At 47.2% G+C, this 23,426-nt stretch overlaps 11 protein-coding genes across 11 annotated transcripts; 5 read left to right on the top strand and 6 right to left on the bottom strand.

Annotated features, from left to right (window-relative positions):
- Window positions 1–245: 245 nt before the first annotated feature.
- N7487_011220 (putative formamidopyrimidine-DNA glycosylase) lies at window positions 246–1,414 on the bottom strand (the record flags this gene model as incomplete). Its single annotated transcript, XM_056878950.1, has 2 exons — window positions 246–765; window positions 822–1,414. 2 exons carry the CDS (start codon window positions 1,412–1,414, stop codon window positions 246–248), a joined length of 1,113 nt encoding a protein of 370 aa, XP_056724269.1.
- Window positions 1,415–1,869: 455 nt separating this feature from the next.
- Window positions 1,870–2,522, top strand: N7487_011219 (MIX23 family protein; the record flags this gene model as incomplete). Its single annotated transcript, XM_056878949.1, has 2 exons — window positions 1,870–1,942; window positions 2,017–2,522. The coding sequence occupies 2 exons, from the start codon at window positions 1,870–1,872 to the stop codon at window positions 2,520–2,522; spliced, it is 579 nt and encodes a 192-aa protein (XP_056724268.1).
- Window positions 2,523–3,171: 649 nt separating this feature from the next.
- On the top strand, window positions 3,172–5,790 carry N7487_011218 (peptide alpha-N-acetyltransferase complex A subunit NAT1; the record flags this gene model as incomplete). Its single annotated transcript, XM_056878948.1, has 3 exons — window positions 3,172–3,253; window positions 3,314–5,281; window positions 5,336–5,790. The coding sequence occupies 3 exons, from the start codon at window positions 3,172–3,174 to the stop codon at window positions 5,788–5,790; spliced, it is 2,505 nt and encodes an 834-aa protein (XP_056724267.1).
- A 481-nt stretch (window positions 5,791–6,271) lies between these two features.
- On the bottom strand, window positions 6,272–7,869 carry N7487_011217 (Tim22-complex subunit TIM54; the record flags this gene model as incomplete). The annotated part of the gene is made up of 2 exons (XM_056878947.1): window positions 7,747–7,869; window positions 6,272–7,683 (listed from the first exon to the last, which is right to left on the bottom strand). Exons 1-2 carry the CDS (start codon window positions 7,835–7,837, stop codon window positions 6,272–6,274), a joined length of 1,503 nt encoding a protein of 500 aa, XP_056724266.1. The 5' UTR covers window positions 7,838–7,869.
- Window positions 7,870–8,345: 476 nt separating this feature from the next.
- Window positions 8,346–10,090, bottom strand: N7487_011216 (cytochrome P450; the record flags this gene model as incomplete). Its single annotated transcript, XM_056878946.1, has 6 exons — window positions 8,346–8,517; window positions 8,571–8,737; window positions 8,796–8,906; window positions 8,972–9,537; window positions 9,558–9,818; window positions 9,886–10,090. 6 exons carry the CDS (start codon window positions 10,088–10,090, stop codon window positions 8,346–8,348), a joined length of 1,482 nt encoding a protein of 493 aa, XP_056724265.1.
- A 1,444-nt stretch (window positions 10,091–11,534) lies between these two features.
- On the top strand, window positions 11,535–12,662 carry N7487_011215 (uncharacterized protein; the record flags this gene model as incomplete). The annotated part of the gene is made up of 1 exon (XM_056878945.1): window positions 11,535–12,662. The coding sequence occupies one exon, from the start codon at window positions 11,535–11,537 to the stop codon at window positions 12,660–12,662; it is 1,128 nt and encodes a 375-aa protein (XP_056724264.1).
- A 1,496-nt stretch (window positions 12,663–14,158) lies between these two features.
- N7487_011214 (cytochrome P450) lies at window positions 14,159–15,313 on the top strand (the record flags this gene model as incomplete). The annotated part of the gene is made up of 4 exons (XM_056878944.1): window positions 14,159–14,374; window positions 14,472–14,611; window positions 14,661–15,064; window positions 15,120–15,313. The coding sequence occupies 4 exons, from the start codon at window positions 14,159–14,161 to the stop codon at window positions 15,311–15,313; spliced, it is 954 nt and encodes a 317-aa protein (XP_056724263.1).
- A 1,000-nt stretch (window positions 15,314–16,313) lies between these two features.
- Window positions 16,314–17,327, bottom strand: N7487_011213 (glycoside hydrolase family 16 protein; the record flags this gene model as incomplete). The annotated part of the gene is made up of 2 exons (XM_056878943.1): window positions 16,314–16,461; window positions 16,519–17,327. The coding sequence occupies 2 exons, from the start codon at window positions 17,325–17,327 to the stop codon at window positions 16,314–16,316; spliced, it is 957 nt and encodes a 318-aa protein (XP_056724262.1).
- An 886-nt stretch (window positions 17,328–18,213) lies between these two features.
- N7487_011212 (beta-N-acetylhexosaminidase) lies at window positions 18,214–20,043 on the top strand (the record flags this gene model as incomplete). The annotated part of the gene is made up of 3 exons (XM_056878942.1): window positions 18,214–18,345; window positions 18,406–19,578; window positions 19,630–20,043. The coding sequence occupies 3 exons, from the start codon at window positions 18,214–18,216 to the stop codon at window positions 20,041–20,043; spliced, it is 1,719 nt and encodes a 572-aa protein (XP_056724261.1).
- A 1,158-nt stretch (window positions 20,044–21,201) lies between these two features.
- Window positions 21,202–21,828, bottom strand: N7487_011211 (FAD-dependent oxidoreductase; the record flags this gene model as incomplete). Its single annotated transcript, XM_056878941.1, has 1 exon — window positions 21,202–21,828. The coding sequence occupies one exon, from the start codon at window positions 21,826–21,828 to the stop codon at window positions 21,202–21,204; it is 627 nt and encodes a 208-aa protein (XP_056724260.1).
- A 474-nt stretch (window positions 21,829–22,302) lies between these two features.
- Window positions 22,303–23,290, bottom strand: N7487_011210 (SDR family oxidoreductase; the record flags this gene model as incomplete). Its single annotated transcript, XM_056878940.1, has 3 exons — window positions 22,303–22,867; window positions 22,927–23,147; window positions 23,210–23,290. The coding sequence occupies 3 exons, from the start codon at window positions 23,288–23,290 to the stop codon at window positions 22,303–22,305; spliced, it is 867 nt and encodes a 288-aa protein (XP_056724259.1).
- Between the last annotated feature and the right edge of the window lie 136 nt (window positions 23,291–23,426).

Below are 23,426 nucleotides of genomic sequence, written 5' to 3'. Positions count from 1 at the left end.
TGGATATACTCATACATTGCCTCCTTATGGCAATTAGATTGTCTGGATTCATTCGTTGCAGTTACTAAGGATATATACGGAATCAATCTCATGGAGGTGAGAGTGGCCTGCCATATGATGATGCGTTTTACTTAAGTAGAGAAGTCTATTTCATCTCAGGGGACTGTTGAGATCCCGATAGCAAATACAGAAGCATTCCAGATTCAGATGCACTCGCTAGTACCTCAGTTTCAGATACATACACCTCACTTAGATGTACGGGTAGATCGTCTTCTGCCAACAACGGCAGGCTTTGGCTTCTCCTCTTCAAAGTACTCACTCTTTACAATTGGCTTCTTTTGTTTTGGGGTTTCTCGCTTCTTTGTTTGTGTCGTTTCTTCCGCTTCTGAGTCGCTTTCTTTCTTTAGGGCCACACGTTTCCGTTTCGAGTTGGCCGGTGTAGATTTTGCAACGTCTTCATCAACATCTTTGGCGACCGGACCAGTCTTCTTCTGGACAGCTGGAACAACAGCACTTGTTCGACCTCCAACGGTAAGGAAAGTGATCTTATCCCCATTGGGTAGGACGGCGGGCTGATTCTTTTTCCCCTTGCCCCAGCGGTGCTTGAAAAGCCAGTGCTCGGGAAACTTCTCTGAATCTGCCAGTACCCCGATAGATGTGGAGCAGACATAATGAATGGCAGAGTGTAGCGCCTTGATCTGATCATCATTCAAAGTGTTGCTGTATTGTTCTGGGTGTATCTTGGCATGATAGAGAATCTCGTCACTGGGAATTATTAGCTTCTGTATATTTCATGGTAATTGTTTGACGAAAAGACCTACCCCATCCAGTTTCCGATCCCACTGATATTTGCCTGGTCCAGAAGAAGAGCCTTGATCGGCACTTTCTTCTTTCTCAGCTTCTCTGTCAACCATGCTTCATTCACAATGTCTTTATCGGTGATTGGGTCAGGCCCATTTTCCTTGAGCGGAGTATGATTTCGGATCTCATCAGCGGGGCAGTCCACCAGTCTAATGCGGCCAAGCCTGCGGGCATCCACAAATGCTGCCTCTGTTTTCGGCTCGTCACTTGTCTCCAAAAGGAACTTCCAATATTTAGGGGGCCACTCCTGATCTGAAGGCTTGTCGGTTCGATAGTAGTATGTATCAGCATCCTTGATCTTCAACCAGCCAGCCATCCCAAAGTGCATCACCGCATGTGGTGGTGAAGACATTGTGATCCAAAAATATTTCCCTTGCTGGCCTGTTCCCACAACCTTCTTCCCTTGCATTGCCTTTTGGAATTCGGCGGCACTAGTGCCAACTTTGCCAAATATAATATCATCATGTTGTGCTTGTACTTTGGAGAGCGTTTTCCCAACCAGGTGCTCACGAATGAAATGCACAATGCGGTGGACCTCTGCTAGCTCAGGCATGTTGGTATGGTATTTCCAGTATTAAGGGTAAAAACGTGCAATAAATGACTTCAAGGGAATATATAAGTGCCTTTTCTCCGAACGGCGATCTGGCATAAGCAGGAACGCGATTCTCCTAAACGCGGATACGCGCTGTCACGTGCAGATAATTGAATCCGCTAGTCCCAAAACAGGCCCTGAGCTGGCTGATTACGGCATGACGCCGGTCATCCACGGAGAGCTTCCAAGGTTGCCCATGCTTTTCCACGAATATTGCCAACAACTATCACTTAACAGGTCATACTACGTCTCAGTGAAATACACTTCAATACCACACTTATTAACGCAACTTACGTTATACAACACACTGTTGGCCGACCTACCTTCATAAATAACGCTATACACTTCCTCATTACAAACTGGAGTGGTTCTGGATCAAATCGAATCGAGAATCTGGGGAGGAAATTGGTGGGAGGATGTCACAGGCCTCATCGACAGCTGCTCCGGCGCTGACTCCTCGGTTCTGTTTTGACGAGAGACTGTTTAGAGGTTCGTTTGGAATGTGCCATCGAATGTGCCGTCTTGATACAAATTTATATTGACTTTTTCCTCTTTTTGTTCAGACTTTCTCCGACTCTCAAGATCTACCATCGATGATTCGATTACACAGAACCTAAATGCATTGATTACACCGGCCCAAAAAGGATTTGACCCATCATCAACGTCGGTGCGACAAACCGACTCTAGCTCTCGGATCAGCTCCGCAGCTTGCCAGACTTTCAAGGATAATGTGTTATTCCCATCATGGCAGACGAGATCAGACGTTCTCACTTACTGCGCTGGTGTGGCTACGAGTCCGGATCCCGACGATCCCGACTTGATTCTTCGGCAAACAGAATCTGCCCGAGACCGGGAACGAGAAGTCGATGAACGTCTGGACCCTTACTCTGCTCGCTTCTTTCCGCGTGAAGCACGGACTGAATCATTGGCCAATCTAATTCGCAATGAGCGCACTATTGAAGAGATCATTCGGGCTCGAACATGGGGGGTGGTGTCAGAAAAATGCAGTGGATCCTCTTCTACTTGGGAAGAAGCTCTGGATAGCTGGCGCCATTTGCATCAGAAATAGCTCATCTGGCAGGAGCTTGCCGCAGTACACTAGGATCGCTATATAACTCAACTCTTTAGATTCGGGGAGTCCTCACCCCAAATTGTACATATTTTAACTGTCCTGACAAGTTTCTTCTGTTATTTTGAATCCTCGCTTGCATGGAATAGAGTAGATTGGCTTTTTCATTTCGAATAGAAAAGGGGAGAATGATACAATATATAGCCCGGCGATACTTACCTACTACCTAAGAGAAACGGCTTGTGCCATAGACTAGTCGATTTCAAAACTTTCAGAGTACAAGTAACAATAACAATCTATTCAAGTTCAACATATAGAAAAAGAGTTGTATTTACTTTTTGGCTGTCCTCTTAAGTCACTCAAAAGTCGCATGGCATGTACATAACAAACCACGTGTGCATCACGAAATATCCATTTTATACCCTATGCCGGCTAAAAGTATAGAGTCAATAAATTTATGTATTTCAGCCAGATCTAAGACTAAAATTTAGTCTACTTCACCTGCTTCATCTGCTGAAGAAGTTGGATGGTGGTTGCTATCTTATCGGCTCATTAACTCTGCCAAGATCGGACTCGGAGAAGTCGTCCCCCGCACACATCGATTCCTCACTCGCACAAGCCAGGTCCCTCGACGTCAGCATCGCCCACAATGCCGGAAACATTGAGCACCAAGGACCATTCCTTGTTTCGTCAAGTGGTTCACCACTTTGAGATGAAACAGTATAAGAAAGGTGAGCCTCTGAAGTGTCCTTAAACCACACGGGTCTGTCTAACCACGTTTTACTTCATAGGCATCAAGACAGCAGACCAGGTCCTTCGCAAAAACCCCAAGCATGGTGATACCCAAGCCATGAAGGCTCTGAATATGAGCCAGATAGGCCAATTGGAGGAGGCCTTTGCGCTCGCCAAGAAGGCTCTCCAGAATGATATGAAGTCGCATATCACATGGCACGTGTACGGCTTGCTATTGCGCCAAGAGAAGAACTATGAGGAGGCAATTAAAGCATACCGGTTTGCCCTGCGCCTCGAGCCTGAATCGCAACCTATCCAGCGTGATTTGGCTCTGCTCCAGATGCAGATGCGGGATTACCAGGGATACATTAAGAGCCGCAGTGCGATGCTGCAAACTCGTCCGGGCTTCCGCCAGAACTGGACGGCACTCGCGATCGCTCACCACTTGGCCGGGGATTTGGCAGAAGCCGAGAAGGTTCTGACTACCTACGAGGACACTTTGAAGGGTGCCATACCACATGTCGCCGATATGGAGAACTCAGAGGCCACCTTGTACAAGAACACGATCATTGCGGAGACTGGAAACCTCGAAAGAGCTCTAGAGCACCTTGAGGCTGTTGGATACCGATGCACCGATGTACTCGCAGTCATGGAGATGAAGGCGGATTATCTTTTGCGACTGGACCGCAAGGCTGATGCAGAGGCCGCATATACAGCTCTCCTGGAGCGCAACCCAGACAACTCGATTTACTACAATGGCTTGATCAAGGCAAAGGCCATCCCCGAAAGCGATCACAAGGCATTGAAGGCTCTATACGATGAGTGGGTGGAGAAGAACCCCCGCTGTGATGCTGCTCGTCGCATTCCTCTCGATTTCCTAGAAGGCGAGGATTTCAAGCAGGCCGCCGACGCCTATCTGCAGCGCATGCTGAAGAAGGGTGTTCCTTCATTATTCGTGAACATCAAGCAGCTTTACGTCAACTCAGCCAAGCGTGACGTGGTACAAGAATTGGTGGAGGGATATCTCTCTGAAAAGGCAGCGAACGGCTCCGCAGAGTCGAACGGGGACAACACCGAGTTCCTGTCATGCACATACTACTTCCTGGCCCAACACTACAACTACCACCTCAGCCGCAACCTCTCCAAGGCCATGGAAAACGTTGAGAAGGCCATTGAATTGTCACCAAAGGCCGTGGAATATCAGATGACCAAGGCCCGGATCTGGAAGCACTACGGAAACCCTGCGAAGGCGGCGGAAGAGATGGAGAAAGCTCGTCTGCTAGATGAGAAGGATCGCCATATCAACACCAAGGCGGCCAAATACGTGCTCCGCAACAACGATAACGAGAAGGGCTTAGAACTCATGAGCAAGTTCACTCGCAACGAGACTGTTGGTGGCACATTGGGTGATCTTCACGAGATGCAGTGCACCTGGTTCTTGACCGAGGACGCCGAGGCGTTCCTCCGACAGAAGAAGCTTGGTCCTGCCCTGAAGCGCTTCCACTCGGTTTCCAACATCTTTGATACATGGCAGGAGGATCAGTTCGACTTCCACGGCTTCTCTCTCCGCAAGGGAATGATCAGGGCCTACGTGGACATGATACGCTGGGAAGACCGCCTGCGCGAGCACCCCTTCTACACAAGAATGGCTATCGGCGCCGTCAAGGCCCATCTACTTCTTCATGACCAGCCGGATCTTGTGCACGGACCGATGCCTAGCGGAATCAATGGACTCGATTCTACCGATGAGAACCAGAGGAAGAAGGCTCTCAAGAAGGCGAAGAAGGAGCAGCAGCGCTTGGAAAAGATCGAGTCCGACAAGCGTGCAGCGAGGAAAGCAGCCGCCGCTACCGCCAAGAGTGCTGATGGGGAGACCAAGAAGGAAGATGACGATCCCCTGGGCAACAACCTGGTCCAGACTCAGGATCCCCTGAAGGATGCCATGAAGTTCTTGACGCCGTTGCTTGAGTCCAGCCCTCAAAACATCGAAGCCCAGTGCCTCGGGTTTGAGGTTTACTCCAGACAAAGTGAGTTAATTTGGTAGACTATTAGACGGGGCCCTCATGCTAATATTATTATAGACAAGCACGTCCTTGCCGTCAAGTGTCTTGTGGCTGCCTATTCTATCGATTCCTCCAACCCTACCCTCCACCTTCAATTGCTTCGCTTCCGCAAGTCTCTTGAGAGCCTTGCAGAGCCTCTTCCCGAGCAGGTTGCCGAGGTTGTCAATACCGAATTTGACAAGCTGCTCCCAAAGACCCAGAAGCTCGAAGAGTGGAACGAGTCTTACCTCTCGGCTAACAAGGGCAGCGTTGCCCACGTGCAGGCCGGCTTGTCTGGCCGTCAACTTTTGAACCCTGAATCCAAGTTGCAGTGCGAGCAAGACCTGCTTGCTACCCTCGATTCCCCCGAGATCACCATCGACGAGGCTGTCACTGCCTTGGACATTCTGAACAAGTGGAGCAGTGATAAGACTGCTTACACTGAGAAGGCCAGCAAGAAGTGGCCTGAATCTTCGGTCTTCGAGCTGAACTGATTTGATACGAGTGGAGGACCGTGTGGACTCCCGCCCCCATCTCCGCTTCGACCATGAGTTGCCTAACTGCCTAGCAACATGATGCAGTGCCAGGAGTTGGGACAACAAAAGAAGGTTAAAAACATAGAGAAAGACACGGGATGAGCACATATACTCTGGTATTGGCCAATGCCAATTTGGAGTGAGTATACAGGTGCTGGGAGAATCCAATGTACCAGTATCTATTGCCAGTCAAGCAAGGACTAAACGTAGAAAAATCTACTCTAAAATTCAAAATACTGTTTCCATCAATGTACATTTCTAAAATGGGGACATCAAACGCCTTTAATATACAAGCCGAGGAGGGAGTCGCAATATGCTAAACAAAAAAGACCAACACATGCCGTGCTGAATGCCAGGGAAGAATCCATCCCGTAACCGTTATAGTATATAACCAAATTTCAAATTGTGAAGATCAGGCAGAAAATATCTGAAGACCTCTTCACTGTGCGTCTTCCCCGTCGATGTTACCCAAGATGGGCTTACGTCTCAGGACCTCGTCACTCTCGCCGTAGCCGTAATCGATCCACATGCGCTTCCAGAAAGGCACAGGAGCTGGCCGCTCCTCGCCAAGAATGTATTCCTGTTGCTCGGCGATGCGTTGAGAGCGTGCCTCATCTTCCGGAGAAAGGGTGGCGCGCTGCATGCGCGAGGCAATGCGCTGATCAAGCACGATATCATCGAGCCACTCGCGCTCCTTCACATTCTCGTCTTCGGGGCGCTTGTGCACGGACTTGTGCCACTCACTTTCAGCAGCCTCCATTACGGTCTGCTGCTCATAGTTGCGAGGGGGGAGGTCGGTGAACGAGTTGTCAGTAGAAGGCGTGGGGTCAACGCTGGCAGCAGTGGGCTCGGAGTCAGCGCTGAGAGCGTTTTCGCGGTATGGCCGTGCGCTGTTCGCGAGGACAAGTGCGGCAACGTCGCGCCCGACTTCCTCGGCAAGGTAACGTTGTGTGAGGAAGCGGTAGACTCGGATCGGGGTGTTTAGGAAGCCAAGGAGATGGGGGAATTCGACTGGGGTGGAGCTATCGAAGGACTGGGGGAGGGTGGGGGGGAGGATGGCGGACGAGTATTCGCTGGGGTAGATGTATGCGGGAGTAGGACCGGCTGGCTTAGCGGGTTTCTCTTCTTCCTTCTCTTCTTCCTTCTCGGGTTCCTCGATCTTAGGCTCAGGGATCTCGTCTTTTTTCTCTTCAGAGAACTCGGGGGAATCGATGCTCGCAACCTCGGGGTTCGCGAGACTAGCGGGTTTCTCCGTACTGACGTCCTTCGATGTATCTGCGGTCAACTCCTCCGGAGGCGGAGCTGGCGCATCCAACGGGCCAAGCCATCCCTCGTGCAAGCCTCGGATATACTCCTTCCAGGTGTGTCGGCCGATGACCAAGTCGCCCTTGGGGCCCGGTTCGTCAGTGACCCCAATGCGTTCCCGGGTGGCAGCAACGACTGCATCCACACCGACCTCTTCGACGGCTGAGCTGGGCTCCCCGGCCTTTCGGCGCAGCTTGCGAATGTTTTCCGCAGTGCCGGCTCTCACATCTCCCTCACGTCGACCTTCAACCACCGTGTAATCCAACGCCGCCGCCACTAGGATGGGCTTGACATATTCCTTGAAGTGATCCCGGGCCACACGCAGACCATCTCCTGGTGGCGCAGCCAAGTAGACTGTCAGTTTCCGGCGCATCTGGTCGATTGGTAGAGTTTCTTTCGAAATATGAGCCACGAGCTCCGACCACTTTTGTTGCACGCGACGCTTCTCTCGACGATCGTATATGAGAGCACCAGTGAATGATCCAGTGATAGTAAGGAAGATCATCCAGTTGCGAGAGGGCAGTTTGAACCGCATATTAGGGAGACCTGTTGATCATAGCAGTATTAGCATTTTTTTGGATCATTTAAATCCGGGGAACAAAGACGTACCCATCATTTTGAACGCCGGGTTAGGTGGCTTCGGGGCCGCCTGGGGCTTGCCAGCGCCTGCAGGCGCAGCAGAGCTCGAGGAGTCTGCCATTGGGTTGTATAATGGAGAAATATGGTTTATACGTTATCAACAGAGTACACCCGGGGCATGCTCGTTCGGGGAAAATTGTTGTCTCGGGATTACATTATTCCGAAAACACGTGACCATATATAAGACTCGATCGTCGGCGTTACAACATGTGAAATGTGAATATCATGTTGCTCAGCTTTGTGGTCACTCAAGTGCCTTGGTTTTGCCTCCCCATGAGGATTTGGATTATTTAGGCGAATCATACAAGAAGAAACTACCTGACAACAAATACATTACAGCATCACCATGAGGCCCTCACAAAGCTTTCTCTTTGCCGCAAAAACCATCTTTGTCTGATAACAGGATTGAACAATGAGAAAGAATACGTAGCACAGCGGGTTTAACCCTGGCAACAATTAAGCAACAATATGGAAATCCGAGATATTACGCAGTAGCCAAAAACATTCGAACCTCAGCTCCGCAAAATAAGCTTTCAGGGTATATTTGGGAGTACTCTCCTGAAACCAGTTTAATTGGTAAGTCTGCTCATTCTCGCTTTGACTCTCCAATGTCCATCTTTTGAGAATGGAAGCCCCCGATCACGGACAGCCCTAATGTTCTCCTGGGTAGTTTCGTGCAACTCGAATTTGAAGCGATGAGCCATAGCAGCTATGGTGAAGTATAACTCAGCATAGCCCAAGCTAAGATACCCGAATTAGCTTGACCTCTGCTAAGTGGGTATCCATTGACTCACTTCATGCCAATACATGCCCTGCTTCCTTTCCCAAATGTCGCGATGAATCGAGTCAGATTCTCGCCACGCTCAGAAGCCAAGATCCAGCGATCTGGAATAAATGACTCTGGGTTGGGGAATAGGGTCGGATCCATGTTCATGAAATAACTCGACATGCCCACCGGGGTCTACAGTTGTCCCAGTTAGTCTTTGGGACAGGTCCCAATGACGGTAGGTACGACTTACTCCAGCTGGAATATCATATTCACGATAAACCAAAACCTCCTCTGGTGCAATTCGTGGCGGGCGAGAGATTAAGCCAAAAGATAATCGAAGTGCCTCATTGACTACACCAGTCTGTTAAGTCATATATCAGGCCAAACGTTCAGACTGTTCATATAAATAGGTATTGGATGACCCACAAGATATGGCAGCTGCTCAAGCTCTGCCAAGGGCACGAAGTTCTTGTTGCACATCACGGGCTGCAGCTCTGCACGGAGCCTCTCTAAAATAGAAATATTATCTGCTAGATAAAAAGCTGCCACTGACAAAGCATTTGCCGGGGATTCTGTGCCTCCACTTAGCAAGATCATGCCTTCTTCTTGGAGACGAGATAGTGTTCTCTCATTGGCAGGTAATGCGGGCGAACTGAGCGCTTGAACCATTGTCTGCTTGCTCTTTTCAAGGTCCTGTTGGTTGTCTTTTCGGAGTGCATTCTGTGAATATTCGGTGACTTCCGCCATGATGGCGGCAGTGGCAGGCTTGAAATATGTCACTAGCCACGATGGCATATATCGTAGCAGCGGGATAATAGAGGGGACGAATCTGTTCAGATGATTGGTGCTTTCCAATTCCAAGATACCACCGCGAATATTACTCTTGAAATCCTCCTCGTGCAGAGAGTTGAAGCTTTGGCCATACGTGTAATGGGTCACAATATCACCTGTCAGTGCACAAAATGCTGCTGTCAAGTCTAAAATACCTCCCCCTGAGAGGCTTGGTCAAAACGCTCCATTAATATCGCCAATTTTTCTTGAATGAGTGGAGTCATATTGAGCACCGACTTCTTGGAAAAGAAGTTGCTCAAAATCCCCCTTCGGAAACGATGGTGATCGTGGTCAATCGTAGTGATCATTGAAAGAGGTGCTGAAAATAAACCGACAAAATTGGGGTCCTTGTTTCTCTTTTTACCACCTGACGCATAAATATGGTCATAATAATGAGGGTCATTGATATGAAGCTCACGAGGGTTGATTCGGACGATTGGGCCTGAGAGAATGTCGGGAGTCAGAGTGTGCAGTGATATTATGCCACGGTAAGTTCTAATAAACCTCACCATATTTTTCGTGCATTTTCTGAATTTCCCATAGGAATATTCCATTGGACACCACATCAAAATAGAACTCATAAAGATGAGTGCTGGCCGCTAATTTGGGGCCAGGGAACTTGCTAAGAGGGTGGAAGTAGAGACGATATAGGGTACGTATAGCAATTGAAGCTAGAATAAAGGACAACAGAGCCCAAAGCTGAATAATCTCCATCTCGTTATTGAAATGAGATATTTGAAGGTGGCAAAGTGAGGATAGTACGTCTGGGTGAATTGGTTGAGAAATGAATAGTACCCAACAGTAGGATTATGTCCGCAGTATATTTAAGCAGATCGACAGCTGGGAATGAGAAATGTTGAATTCGCTGCGCCATTTACAATTCATTAGCAGCCTAACAGCCCTTCAAACCCCCTCCAATGAACTTTGGAAGTTATTTCCTAGCGTCCTTCTCTCTTGATTTGCTCATCGAGTAAGACTAGGTGCACCACTTTACGAAACATTAGGTTTTCAGTACTACCAAAGTTGTGTCGATCATTGAAGCTTTTGACAGATAATAGTCGAGTACACAAGACGGTGTACGTCATGTCTTCTGCAAGATATCGGTGTAAGTATCACCCAAACAGTGGGCACGGCCTTTGAGAACAAATCAGTCATGAGATAAAATGCGACCTGATCGTTTAGCCATAGACATTAAGACTGTATAATCTTTGCCAAAAAATTTTGGACCTAGCTAAACTTGCTTTATGCGGTGTTTACCAAATTATTTTACACAAAAGTATTCACTCATGCCGCTCTAGATGGTTCCATGCAGCTGCAGAAATATCGAAGCAAGTAAGTTCGTCCCTAGTCTATATCTACGTGGACTACTTGGATTAGTGGAGTATGAGAAGTCGACAAAGAGGTTCGGGTCAAAACTCCCTACCAACGTCCAGAAGTCTATGTAGGCTTCTAATCCGTGCGCAAGGGACAATATGGTTGATGGACCCTAGCGGTGTCATCATGGCAGCCCCATAGCATCTTGACTCTGCACCTCCTAACATATGACTCGATAGGTATGACTACTTATAACCTGACTTATAGTTATGCTCCTGATATCGATCTAATTATAGTCCAATTGAATCTTTATCTTTTTCTTGAGCTATGTACTATTATACTATCACTTTTGGTAATGGGCTATACACGTTTCAATATGATAGGAGGAACAAAACTACCTGTCTATATTTGCGAACACTCAGAATAATAGGCTCAGGCGTACCGCATATGCATTGCCAAATGTGGCAAAATGCTTAAATGCACCTGTTGACATTAAGGTTCTCATAGCGGTAGGGGCCACTAGATAAGGGTGTGCTGCACGTATTATAGTGAGATAGAGCCAGTATTTTCGGGAAAACAGGGTTTCGTTTGAGCTTATTTCGATCTGAAGCGAAGATGAATTACTCACACTAATGCAAAGCTCCCAGTTAGGATATAGTTGCAATTTTGTGTTGTAGACCGCTTGTCTTGGAATAAACGCTGTTATTATTAACTATCGGTGGTGTATTGACCGTGCGAAAGGTGATCCTTATAGAGGCATCTGTTCTTCTATATAATCTCATCCTTAGTCGCGTCCGAAAAGGTTGAAGCCATTAGGTCATCAATTCATCTGTTCTCCGATACCATGGATTTTATATCCAACGAAGAATTAAGTAACATACTTGTTGAATTTCTGGATAAGTTTGGCTACAAGGATGAGGATCGTCTCTCTCATAGCGATCTCCAAGCTATATATGATTATACATTGCCATTTCTACCCGACGATGAAAATATAGTTCTGTCTCTCTCGGAATACGTCCACTGTACATTCCCTTTCCTTCCTCTCCAGATTCGCAAGGCCGTTGCGGTGTACGACAGCTTCCAAATGTCCGTTGACGATGTTCCGGAGGAAGAGCACGACAGCCTTTACGAATTATGCATTCGACTTTCCGAGAGACGCAATGTGAAACATCCCACCTGGAACGGGCTTTTCTCTTTCTTTCCAACTCTACTTCAATTCTATGGCCCCTATGCTCAAACAACCATTTTCCGGGGGGCTTTGGAGTTTATCCAAGCTACCTGTGTTGAGAGAACACTTTTCAAAGGGTTCCCAGATTCGAATTACCCGAATTACATTCGGCGCATGAGTGCTCAAGGTCCTGTTCAAGCGGCGATATGTTTTCCGGAGAGCGAATTCCCCCAGGACCAATACCTATCGGCCATCGTTTCACTAGAGGCCGAGCTAGAGTACTATGTTGGAACTGTGAATGACGTGTTTTCGTTCTACAAGGAGAGCGATACGGCGCTTGATCGTACAAACTTCCCTTTGAATGAAGCGATTTGTAGCGGGAAACCATGTTCGGAGATATTAAGACAATTGGTTGACGTCTCCATTGCCTGCCGCAACAGAGTTCGGAAAATGCTGGAATCAATTGGTGATCGCAAGCTGTCGGATCGAGCGGAGCAGTTTTTCATTGGATATGTTCGATACCACCTCGCTTGCTCAAGGTACAAAATTGATTCACTGTGTGCAGTATCAAACAATGCGAGACTTCGGGAGTTTTACGATATGAGCTTGCAGGCAGTCGGACAACCGACGAAAGTGGACCCTGAGGTATGTGAAAGCCCGATGAAAGGATCTTATGATATGAGGTCCGCAGATCCATGTGATGAGAAAAAAGAAGGCAAGAGAGGCATTGGGATAGCTGCAAAGATCTGCACATGGAAACGATTCACTTGGGAGAAGTTGAAGTTCCGCTCAATTATCTCATAACTACATGTACATAGCAAGGACGAATATCTATGGATGCTTCTCGTGACTATTTGGCTTTTAAATGCAGCCTCTGTACGGCGGGTTATTTCCAATTTCCAATTTGTTTTTTGATTTCGGCTCAAGCTTCATCAAGTCAAATTCTTTTGGGCTGCGACGAAATTATTGTAAAGTTAGAACCGAAAGGATCAAAATCAGGGCTGAGCATTTTCATAGTATTTGACTTGGCTTTCTAGCATGTCTCTATCCTGGTTTCTCCATCGTGGATTATGTGATATACAGATCTCAGCGATACAGACTTAACTTCAAGCCAAAAAGAGAAGGTTTCCCGTTGAAGCAGCTCCGCCTGTGCAATCTAGCTGACACGAAGTCTGCATGCATGTGCATGAGACACGCTACCACTACGTTTCATCTTCTGCTTTGATTGAACGCTAAAAGAAAGGCCCGAGCACCTTTTACAAGGAGCGGGGAATTCGGTGAGGCCAAAGCGAGCAGATGTTGTGTAACAGCGACGATCTCAAGTACTTCAGGTCAAAGGATTACGCAATAGTTGTGGCTTCCCCAGCCATTCTACGATTATTTCTTCAAAAGCTGACATACTACTGCGTCTTCCACGGGGACAAGTAAGATTTCATTAAGAACAGGTGGCATCCCAACGGTCATGGAATCTGAAACCTTTAACGGCGTGTGCACTCCCAATCCGTGGACCTTTACACTTCTCTTCGCTACATTTGGTATTGCATTCCATCACGTTATTCGTCCACTCGAGGTCGACTATCAAATACTTCGTTTCTTTTGCGTTTATATTTTGGTATGGGCTATCTTTGTTGGGACTTACCATCAATATTGTGACTTTAGTATTGTTGCAGCTGCTGCATGGGCATCTTTGGCAACTTTATGTTTTAATACGGGCTTGACGCTCAGTTTGTGTGTTTATCGTGCATTCTTTCATCGATTGAAGGGATATCCTGGTCCATTTGCCGCGAGATTAAGCAAAGGCTATGCTTTCTCGTTACAGTGGAAGAATTTCCAGTATTTTTCTGAACAGATAGATCTGCGTCAGAAATATGGAGATTACGTTCGTACCGGTAAGATTGCCCTATAAGATTACATTTCCAAGAACCATCGCTGATTGCATTGGTGTCTACTTTTGAAGGCCCTCGGGAGATTACCATTTTCCACCCTTCGGCAGTTCCCCTCATTTACGGCCCACAGTCACCTTGCAAAAAGTCAGCTTGGTACCACCAAGTGTCGAGGCACGACAATGAAACATCCATAAACACTACCAGAGACCCAGGATCACACCGTCTTCGGAGACGAGCATGGGATCGTGGGTTGAGTCTGAAAGGTGAGCATGTTGAGCTTGAATAGAAACCTCAGCATCTGATCTATACCTAGCCCTTACAACATATGAGCCGCATGTCAATTTTAAATCCAATGTGCTGGTTGGGCAATTGAAGTCTCAAGTGAACCAGCCACTTAACATTGCGAAGTGGACAATGTTCTATTCGTTCGACGTGATGGGTCTTGTTGGCTTTGGCGAAGACTTTAATCAACTTGAATCTGGCCTAGAGCATTACGCTATTAGAGGTGTGCATGACCAGATCTTCATGATTGGGCTTTTGAATCAGATTCCGTGGTTATCCTATCCGTTGAATGCACTCCAGCCATTAAGCGGGGGATTTGGGCTTTTCAAAATCTACTGCAACAACATGGTCAAGAAATGCGCACTGGCAAGTTCGAAGGAATCCTTTTGGGGACGCACCTAAAGATCCTGATCTTATGGAGCTGACTATGATATCATTCTTATAGAAGTACCAAAAGTTGAACGACGATACACCGCGGGATGTGATATCGTGGCTTCTGAAAGCGCAATCCGAGAATGATCGATCGGCTCCTCCTACAGCCAAAGCCCTCGCCGAGGATGGAAATGTCCTGATATTGGCTGGCAGGTAGGGAATAAGTAATCTATAAACTGTTTATGACCTAACAGTTGAACAGTGACACCACTGGAAACACCCTTGCATGTGTTCTACACTATCTAGTTGCGAACAAACCAGTCTATAAAAAGCTCCAACAGCAACTTGATGAGATTTTCCCAAACCGAGAAAGATCCTACGAATATAACGAAGTTCGAAAACTTTCTTATCTTGATGCGATCTTGAAAGAAACCATGCGACTGAAGCCCGCAGTTCCAGGTGGACAACCTCGTGTCACTCCACCGGAAGGTCTACAAATAGGTGACACCTGGATCCCCGGTGACATTAACGTCTTGGTTCCCCAATATGCACTCCAAAGGGACGATCGATTCTTCCACAGGGCTGCCGAGTTTTTGCCAGAGCGGTGGTTAGAACAGAGAGCTGATTTGAATTTGGACGAACGAGCATATTTTCCGTTTCAAATTGGTAAGTGCCACTTCGATCGAATAATTCAGAATTTATTCATGCTTAACATTAAAAGGCCCTCGTGGATGCGTCGGCAAAGAGTTTGCAATGATGTCCATGCGCATATTCATAACGCATATTGCTATGAATTTTGATATAGCATTTGCCCCCGGGGAAGATGGCAGCGAATTCGACGCATGTGCTCGGGATTATCTGGCAATAGATGTTGGGCCATTATACTTGGTATTGTCTGAACGAGCACCACTTTAGGTAGACTGTGGCTCCAACATCCTCTTCTCTGTTCTTGCAAGGCGGGGCGGGGCAATGCATCCTATTACATGAAATATTTCATTCAGTTTGGTAGCCGTTCATCATATGATGTTTCTTTTCCCTATAAATTCAATGATATAAACCCTAGTACCAGGGGCTATGATATCATTGGGCCACCTGGGCACCCAACTCTCTGTATATGTAAGGACACTCGGTGGGATTCTAAGGCTAGACTCAGAGGCTTACCGGGCCGACCCGACCGGGGTAGGCTGGACTGGCTGGCGCAGGCGGAAACATTGAAACGCTGACTCCGCAGATAATCTGAGGTAAAAGAGAACATGGAGGGAACGTTGAGCTTCTTGCAAACGAGACACCTGGCTTTACCGCGCTCCCACCCCCTTCAACTTTATATTTTATTCTTCTCTTCCTGGTATACTCCACGTTCTATACAAGGACCCGATTGGGAGCGTCTTTCTTAATCGGGCCTAGCGTTACTCCGTCAGAGCAGATGATAACAGTAGAAAGCCATATAGCACTAGCCTCCCCTACTAGGGCGCTAGAGGAATAGTGGGCCTATTCTAAGGTTCTATTGGAACACAAGCGGGATAATGGGGTTCTTATAGGCTGGTCTGATTGGCTCGGGCTACCTAGGTACCCGCCCGGGGCCAGGGCCCAGAGTTGTTTCCACGGATCTTTCCCAGGTTGGATCCAAGGTTGTGACACTGGGACAGACAGGACCTCTGGAACGGTGAGGCCTTCTTTTGTTATCATGTCAGATGATTTAGCTTGTCATATATGATTGTCTATATTTAATCAATTTAAAATGAATGGTTCTCATATACCTAAAAGATTCCAGCCGTGACACCAGGACGATCTATATGGAAAGCCCAGGTGGTTGGGTTGGACCTTATATTGCACACCGAGGCTCTCAGTTTTATAGACCTAGTTGTGATTTAATCTGATTTCTTCCTGCTGGGATCATGGCTATGAAATTGAAGCTCTATGTGGCAGCATTGCTCCATTCGTACACTTTCACGGAGTTGATCAACCAGTACGCTTCTGAGAATGCCGACGGATTCTGGGCCACGTATTCCTTACAGGTAGCAGCCTTTGCACTGCACTTGGGAGTTGATGACCACGCGCTTCCACTAGCGTGTATGTATGTTAGCGCACCTCTTATTACGTCAGGGGAGATCATGTCTTACGCCCAGCCACACAGGTTCGTGTTGAATATAATGTCGTTGCTTTTGAAGTGAGATGCAAAATCACAGCCTGAGGCCACGAACCGGGTCAACGGCGTGCCCCAAGTGGGTGGTTCTGGGGCCCCTGCCATGATGTCTGCTGGGATGCTGCCACGGGGGAAGAACCAAATTGAAATGGCGCTTGTTGTCCATTGCATTACATACGCACCGCCATGGACTGCGTTAAAGCCATCCCCGTATACCTGGGTATTTGTCGACGTCTGGGAGCAACCGCCAGAGGAGGTACTGCTGTCACAATCGGGATCGACAAGGACCGAGCCAGCTGCTGAGCCTGTATTTGTGACGGTGCAGTTCTTCCCAGAGTGCAGGGTGATGATTGGGGTTTTCTGGAAGTTGACGCCTTCGATAATATCGATCTCGCCGCTGTTGGGCCAGTCTGGGCCACTGGTCCAATAGGCCGGCCAGACGCCACAGGCATTACCCGGCATGTGGGCGATATCAGCGATATAAAGCCCGTTGGTCCATACATTCTTCGTGATGACTCTGACAGATTCTCGGCCGCCAGTCGTGCTTTCGGTCACATTATCAACACCTAGGTACACCTTGCCGTCCCTGATGCCTGCTAGGGATTTCGCCTCTGCGGTTGCAGCATCCACATATTGAGCGAACCCGCCAGATCCAGTGCCGTTTCGAAATTCAAATCCGTCAAAAAAGTTGGTGGCATCGTATGAGTTGGCCAACGTGTATTTTGCCGAGGCTATCTTTGACAGGGCAAGCGTAGCCACGCTGACAAGGATAGGAAGTCGGACCATGTGGATGAGCCTTTTACTAGATGGGAAAATAAAGAATACAAGAGTTGTAGGAAAATAAAATGGTTTCAACATTCAGTGCAATCATCCGTACTTATATATCCCTTTGAAAAGTCAATGCGGCCTTTACCATGATAGCAAGGCATATATTGTATGTACTATTACCGCATATGCAATTCACATGTTCAACTGGTAAACAACTTGGTTCTCATATGCCACTATAATTACGTGCTACGTGAAAGGTCGAATCTTGCCATAGTTATGGCCATATCTAGCAGTAAGCGGGGTTCGGTTTTATGAGGGTGGCCATACAACAGGAGAAGATAGATTAAATCCCCGCGTCTTATCACATGTGGAGTGAAGCCGATGTTGCATTGCACAATTTATATAGGAGAAAAACTTAGATATAGACTGGATAGTGTTTATTCATGGGTCTCATAGCCCCGTTTGTTCAGTCCACCTGGGCAAGATCGATAATGTTGCATCGTATCTGACCTTGGGGTTGCGAAGTATATCAAATTAGACGAACTATGCTTAGGTTTGCAAGTAAGTTTAAGCTAGTAACTAGCTCCGGCTCTCGGTGGCGCATAACTAAATGGGTTAGTGTACTATATTAACAGTGTAGATCATTCTATATTACAGCATTCAGTCCCAAGAGAACGACATGAATGTCAAAAATCACGACATTACTCGTAGGATTATAGCTAACTAATATCTTCTAGTCCTAGCGAGTGTAACCTTATACATACAACGCTGCAATCCTGCAGCGTTCCTGCAGCGTCACGACATCGCTTAAATGACCCCTGATGAGAACTAGTGGCTAGATTATATATAAATCGTGCGTTTGAAGTGCCCGGACGAATTGGAATTTCTATTCATTCAAATCGTCATGAGGTTTGTTGCCTTCTTCTCCTTTTTCGGTCATGTGGTGGCCTTGTGGCCTGCTCCTCAATCTTTCACCAACGGAAGTTCTACTGTTTGGATAGCGGAGGACTTTCAGGTCTCCTACAATCAGCAGGATGTAGGTCAATAGGGCTACTTTTTCTTCTATCAAGAAGCTGACAATGATGTTAAACCTCAGCTTCCGCAGCCCAAAGCTGGAATAAAGACGATCTCAAGCTTGGAAATTGTCGCGGCCGCTGTGCAGAGGACTCGAGAGTCTATATTCACAAGTAGTATTGTTCCTTGGAAGTTCCACCCTCGCAATGAACTGGATAAATCCGAACCCCCCGCGACTAGTTCAAAAACGTATATACGGAAACTCCAGATCACGCAAACGACAAACGACAGCAACTCGACATTCAAGCCCCTCGCAGGCACTGTTGATGAGACTTATAACTTGACGATTGCAACCAATGGTGCAGCAAGCATCTCGGCAGTATCGTCTACTGGTGTTATCCGCGCTCTCGAGACTTTCACACAATTATTCTATTCGCACTCGGTCATTGGCACTGGCGTGTATTCCAATCTCGCCCCAGTCAGCATCAGTGATTGGCCAAAGTTTAACCATCGAGGCTTGAACTTGGATGTTTCCAGAAATTGGTACCCCAAAGAGCACATCCTGAGGACCATTGATGCCCTTTCTTGGAACAAATTCAATCGTTTCCACATCCATATGACCGACGCACAAGCTTGGCCCCTGGATGTCCCCGCACTCCCAGAACTATCGCAAAAAGGTGCATATCAGGCTGGACTATCTTATACGCCCCAAGATATCGAAGATATTCAAATATACGGTATCTATCGTGGTATTGAAATTATCATCGAGATTGATATGCCTGGTCACACAACAGCGATTGGATTCGCATATCCAGATCTCATCACCGCATTCCGTCAGCAGTCATGGCATGATTATTGCTCTGAGCCCCCTTGTGGACAACTCAAGCTTAACTCCACGCCAGTATACGAATTTGTCACCAAGCTGTTCGACGATGTCCTGCCCCGACTTTCTCCATATTCGGCATATTTCCACACAGGCGGCGACGAGATTGAAGCTAGCGACTATCTTCTAGATGACACTGTCAACTCCAATGACACCGCAGTCATCACGCCCTTACTTCAAAAGTTCGTGGACCACAGTCATGACTTGGTTAGGAAAGCAGGCCTTGTACCAATTGTTTGGCAGGAGTTGCTTCTCACGTGGAATATCACCCTTGGAAAAGATGTCATAGTTCAGACCTGGGATGGTGGTTCAGCCCTCAGTAAGGTGACTGCGCAAGGGCACAAAGCTCTCTTTGGGGATACCGACAGTTGGGTTTGTGAACGGTCTATTCAATCCTCTGTGTCAATTGCTAATAATATCTAGTACCTCGCGTGTGGTCACGGCAAATGGTTCAACTTCGAAGACGCCGACATTCCAGCTAACTACCCATACGCTGACTTTTGTTCGCCGATTAACAACTGGCGTGTGGTGTGGGAGTATGACCCAACCGCTTCCCTGTCTGTTGAGCAGGCTGCATTGGTCATCGGAGGCGAGATCCATCTCTTTAGTGAGCAAAGTGACCCATCAAACCTGGATACGATGGTCTGGCCGCGGTCAAGCGCCGCGGGAGAAAATATGTGGTCTGGGCGTCGAACTCCAAGCGGGCAAAATAGGAGCCAAGTTGATGCAGCTGTGAGATTGTCTGATATGAGAGAGAGGATGGTTTTGCGGGGAATTAACCTTGCACCGGTTCAGATGGCGTGGTGTACGCAATATGGTGGTGACTGCACCTGGTGAGGTTTCCAGTTCACAGAGAGACGTCATAAAGGATTTAAAGATTAAATAGAATATTGCACGAAACAACAATCCTTTGCTTTTACTTCACACCTTCTAGAATAATTTGAAGATTACAATATGCCAAGCCAACTACTAATTCTCAATGTTTAACTCGCACCCGTAGGACACTCTTAAAACCGCCTCCACCTATATAATACCATTTTGACCAGGTAGCAAAGTGGTGCCCAAGCAAAAGAGTGTCTATTATTATTAGTGAACCCATCCATATACCGTCTACCTAGGTAAATTGGAAAAATAGCGGACTTTTATCGACTTAGTTGGAGTGATATATATCTGTCATCTATACCATATCTTGCTGTACACGTTTATTTCTGCCAAACTCCTGTACTAAATGATTACAATTTCGAACTTGCTTTGCAGGTTTGCTTCAAGTATTTATGGGTCTTATCCATTGTCAGTGATCTCGTATTTATCGATTGTCGTTGCATTCTCTTCTCACTTCGGATCAGGGAATGCACACGAGCCAAGTGGGACATACTCACTTGTTCAACCGCATCATATTCGTGAGCCCACTTGAAAAATGCAGGGCTTGTAAAATCGGCAGCAGAATTAGGCCCGATATCTTTGATAGAATCCCAGTCGACATCGGGATATTTTGGATACGAAGCCGCAAGATGTTTGTTACCGAGAAACATTTGCGTGTTCCAAGCAGCATAGGACTTGATGCGTTCAACCCGAGGCTTCCTTATATTTTCCCAGGATCTACTAATTAGTGAGATATCCAAATAAGAAGATGACGAAATCAATGTTCGCAATACTCCTATATCCTCAATAATCTGGGATAATCCCTGTTTCAGATGAAATTAGCACAACACTCCAGTTGTATATATCTCCAATCAGTCTCGAGTCTTGACGTGAGACAAACCTGTGCTGCATTGGGCTGCATTGCATGCGCCGCGTCTCCTAGTAGAATGGCTCTGCCAGACTTGCTCGTCCAACGGGCAATGTTTGGCATTTCGGCAATTTTCCATCTGTCGCACTTGGTCGCCAATTTGAGAACTGCAGAAAGAGGTGGGCAGATCCCCTCAAAATGCTTCCTCAAAAAGACGATATCGCCATCCTTGGTGGGTTTTAGCTTCACAGCTGGCTTGCATAAAGCTAGATGCATACCTCGTTCCACATACTGGATTCGCCATCATCGTGATTGAGCCCGAACAATCCGCTCCAGAATTCACTTTTTCTAGGCTTCCGACCGACAACAAAACGTTCGTTGCCGACCCAAACACATGGTTCAACTTGCTGGAGCAATAAAGCGGCATCACTATCTGATTCAAGTTCTCGCTGTGGCACTGTTACGCCGTAGAATATCGACCCGCTAACTCTGGGTTCCACCGACGATCCCGTAGATATGTCAAACAAGGCTTTGGTGCGTAAGCGTGATCGAATCCCGTCAGCAATGAGGATGAGATCACCAAAAGTTGTTTTGCCCCCTCGGAACTGTAAGCTTGGCCTTCTGTTTGGTTCATCCGAAAAGTCTTCCACGTTACTGCTAAAGATAATTTCGGCTCCAGCCTGGATGGCATGTTGGTAGAAAATATCTTGTAGAATGGGCCGATGAATTCCCCAATCCGGGTATCTGGTGAGAGATGCTGGCAGGGCACGTATCTTATCTTTGCCGGTCTTCAGGTCTCGGATGGAGAACGGAAGACAGGTGTCCGCGACTTGTTCAATGGCGTCTCCAAGGCCCCAGGATTGCAGAATGCGAGACGCACCAGGGCGAATCATCAGCCCGCTTCCCTTTGGCGACAATTTATCTCGCTTTTCAAAGACCTGCACAGGATACTTATTAGGTGGAATCAAATCTCAGCAGTTAGTCTACTTCCCTGGACAATGTGACCGTCCCTGGAAAAGCAGCACGCAGCTGCGAGGCCACCTAGACCTGCACCCACAATGAGGATTTTCATATTTCCCGGTGTTGGATTTTCTGAAATATTCTGGATTTTATCACAATATATAATTCAGAATGAAACAGGACAAATGGAAGAGTCGTGAACTTCGTGGTGAAAATGGGTTGATGTTCCCTGGAATGACGTCTATCAGTTCATGCGCACAAATGCAGTCAAATCTATATCCTCTATAAATCATAGAGCTTCAACAAAGTCAACTATGTGAAATGTTTGCGATGAATCATATTATACGAAGTCATTACTTTGTTTGAACTGTAATAACTCATTTCACATGATTTGCATGCTGGCATTTTTAAAAATTGGTAGCAGATGCAAGGTCCTCCCACTCATCACAGATCTTTAGCTTTGCCTGAGAATTTTCTCTTATCGCACTTATTGCGTCAGGTCCTAATGGAAGCCTAAAGGGAAGTTCTTTGCCTGTACATTGACCCTCACCTCTGACGGCGTCTACTATCAAGGCACCCGCTTTGAGAGGATCCCCGGGCTGATTCCCATCCGCAGCATCACAGCCTGCCTTAACCAGCAGATTCGTCTCCACATATTCCGGCAATGGGTTCGGTGCTCGGTACAGAATATTGCCTGGTGTCATAACACTGGTACGAAAGTAACCAGGTGTGACCATGCAGGTTCGGAGGCCAAATGGCTCGATTTCCAAACTGAGGTTAGGCACTAGTCCTTCGAGTAAACCCTTCGAACCTGCGTATGCGCTGGCGCCCGGTGCACCGTAGTAAGCACCCACAGATGACATAAAGATGATAGTCCCAGTCCGCCTCTCCCGCATATATGGAAGGAAGGAACGTGTAAGATTGAGAGGACCAATGGCATTGGTGTGGATGGCATGGGTAAGGAATGCTTCACTAGAGCCCATGTTAGGTCTTTTGTGCAGCCCACTGTATACGTTCGGTTTATGACTCACTCAATCTCTTCAAATATACCCGCATCAATGTAGGCAGCATTGTTGACAAGGACGTCGATTTTCCCGTATATTTCCCACGCTTCTTTAGCTTTAGCATTGAGCACTTCCGCTGATGCCGTGACATCTAATTCCATCACAGCGGCTCCTGCCTCCTTAAGTGGAGCTATGCGATCAAGAGCATCCGAGTCTCGCGCCCTAGCTGTTGCAATCACTTGATCACCCTGGTTGCGATTGATTAGCAAAAGAATCTGGATTATATGAAAGCGAAACCTCATTTACGTACCGCCGCAAGGATCGCCCGGACCAGGCATTCTCCCATGCCAGAGGAGCAACCCGTCACGAACCAAGTGAGTTTTCCAGTCATGTTGTTATAATTCCTACGTCTAGAAAATGATGAAGATGATCGAGAAATAGCAGAGCGGATAACCGTCGTATATTTGGGGGTTACTCCCCACATTAGGCGCCCCGCACAAGGCTTGATTAGTATGCGAACGGAGTCA

Source organism: Penicillium crustosum (assembly GCF_028827405.1).
Source record: "Penicillium crustosum strain IBT 35664 chromosome Unknown utg000005l_segment0_segment0, whole genome shotgun sequence".
Lineage (NCBI taxonomy): Eukaryota > Fungi > Ascomycota > Eurotiomycetes > Eurotiales > Aspergillaceae > Penicillium > Penicillium crustosum.
This window is presented reverse-complemented; position numbering and strand designations above follow the sequence as displayed.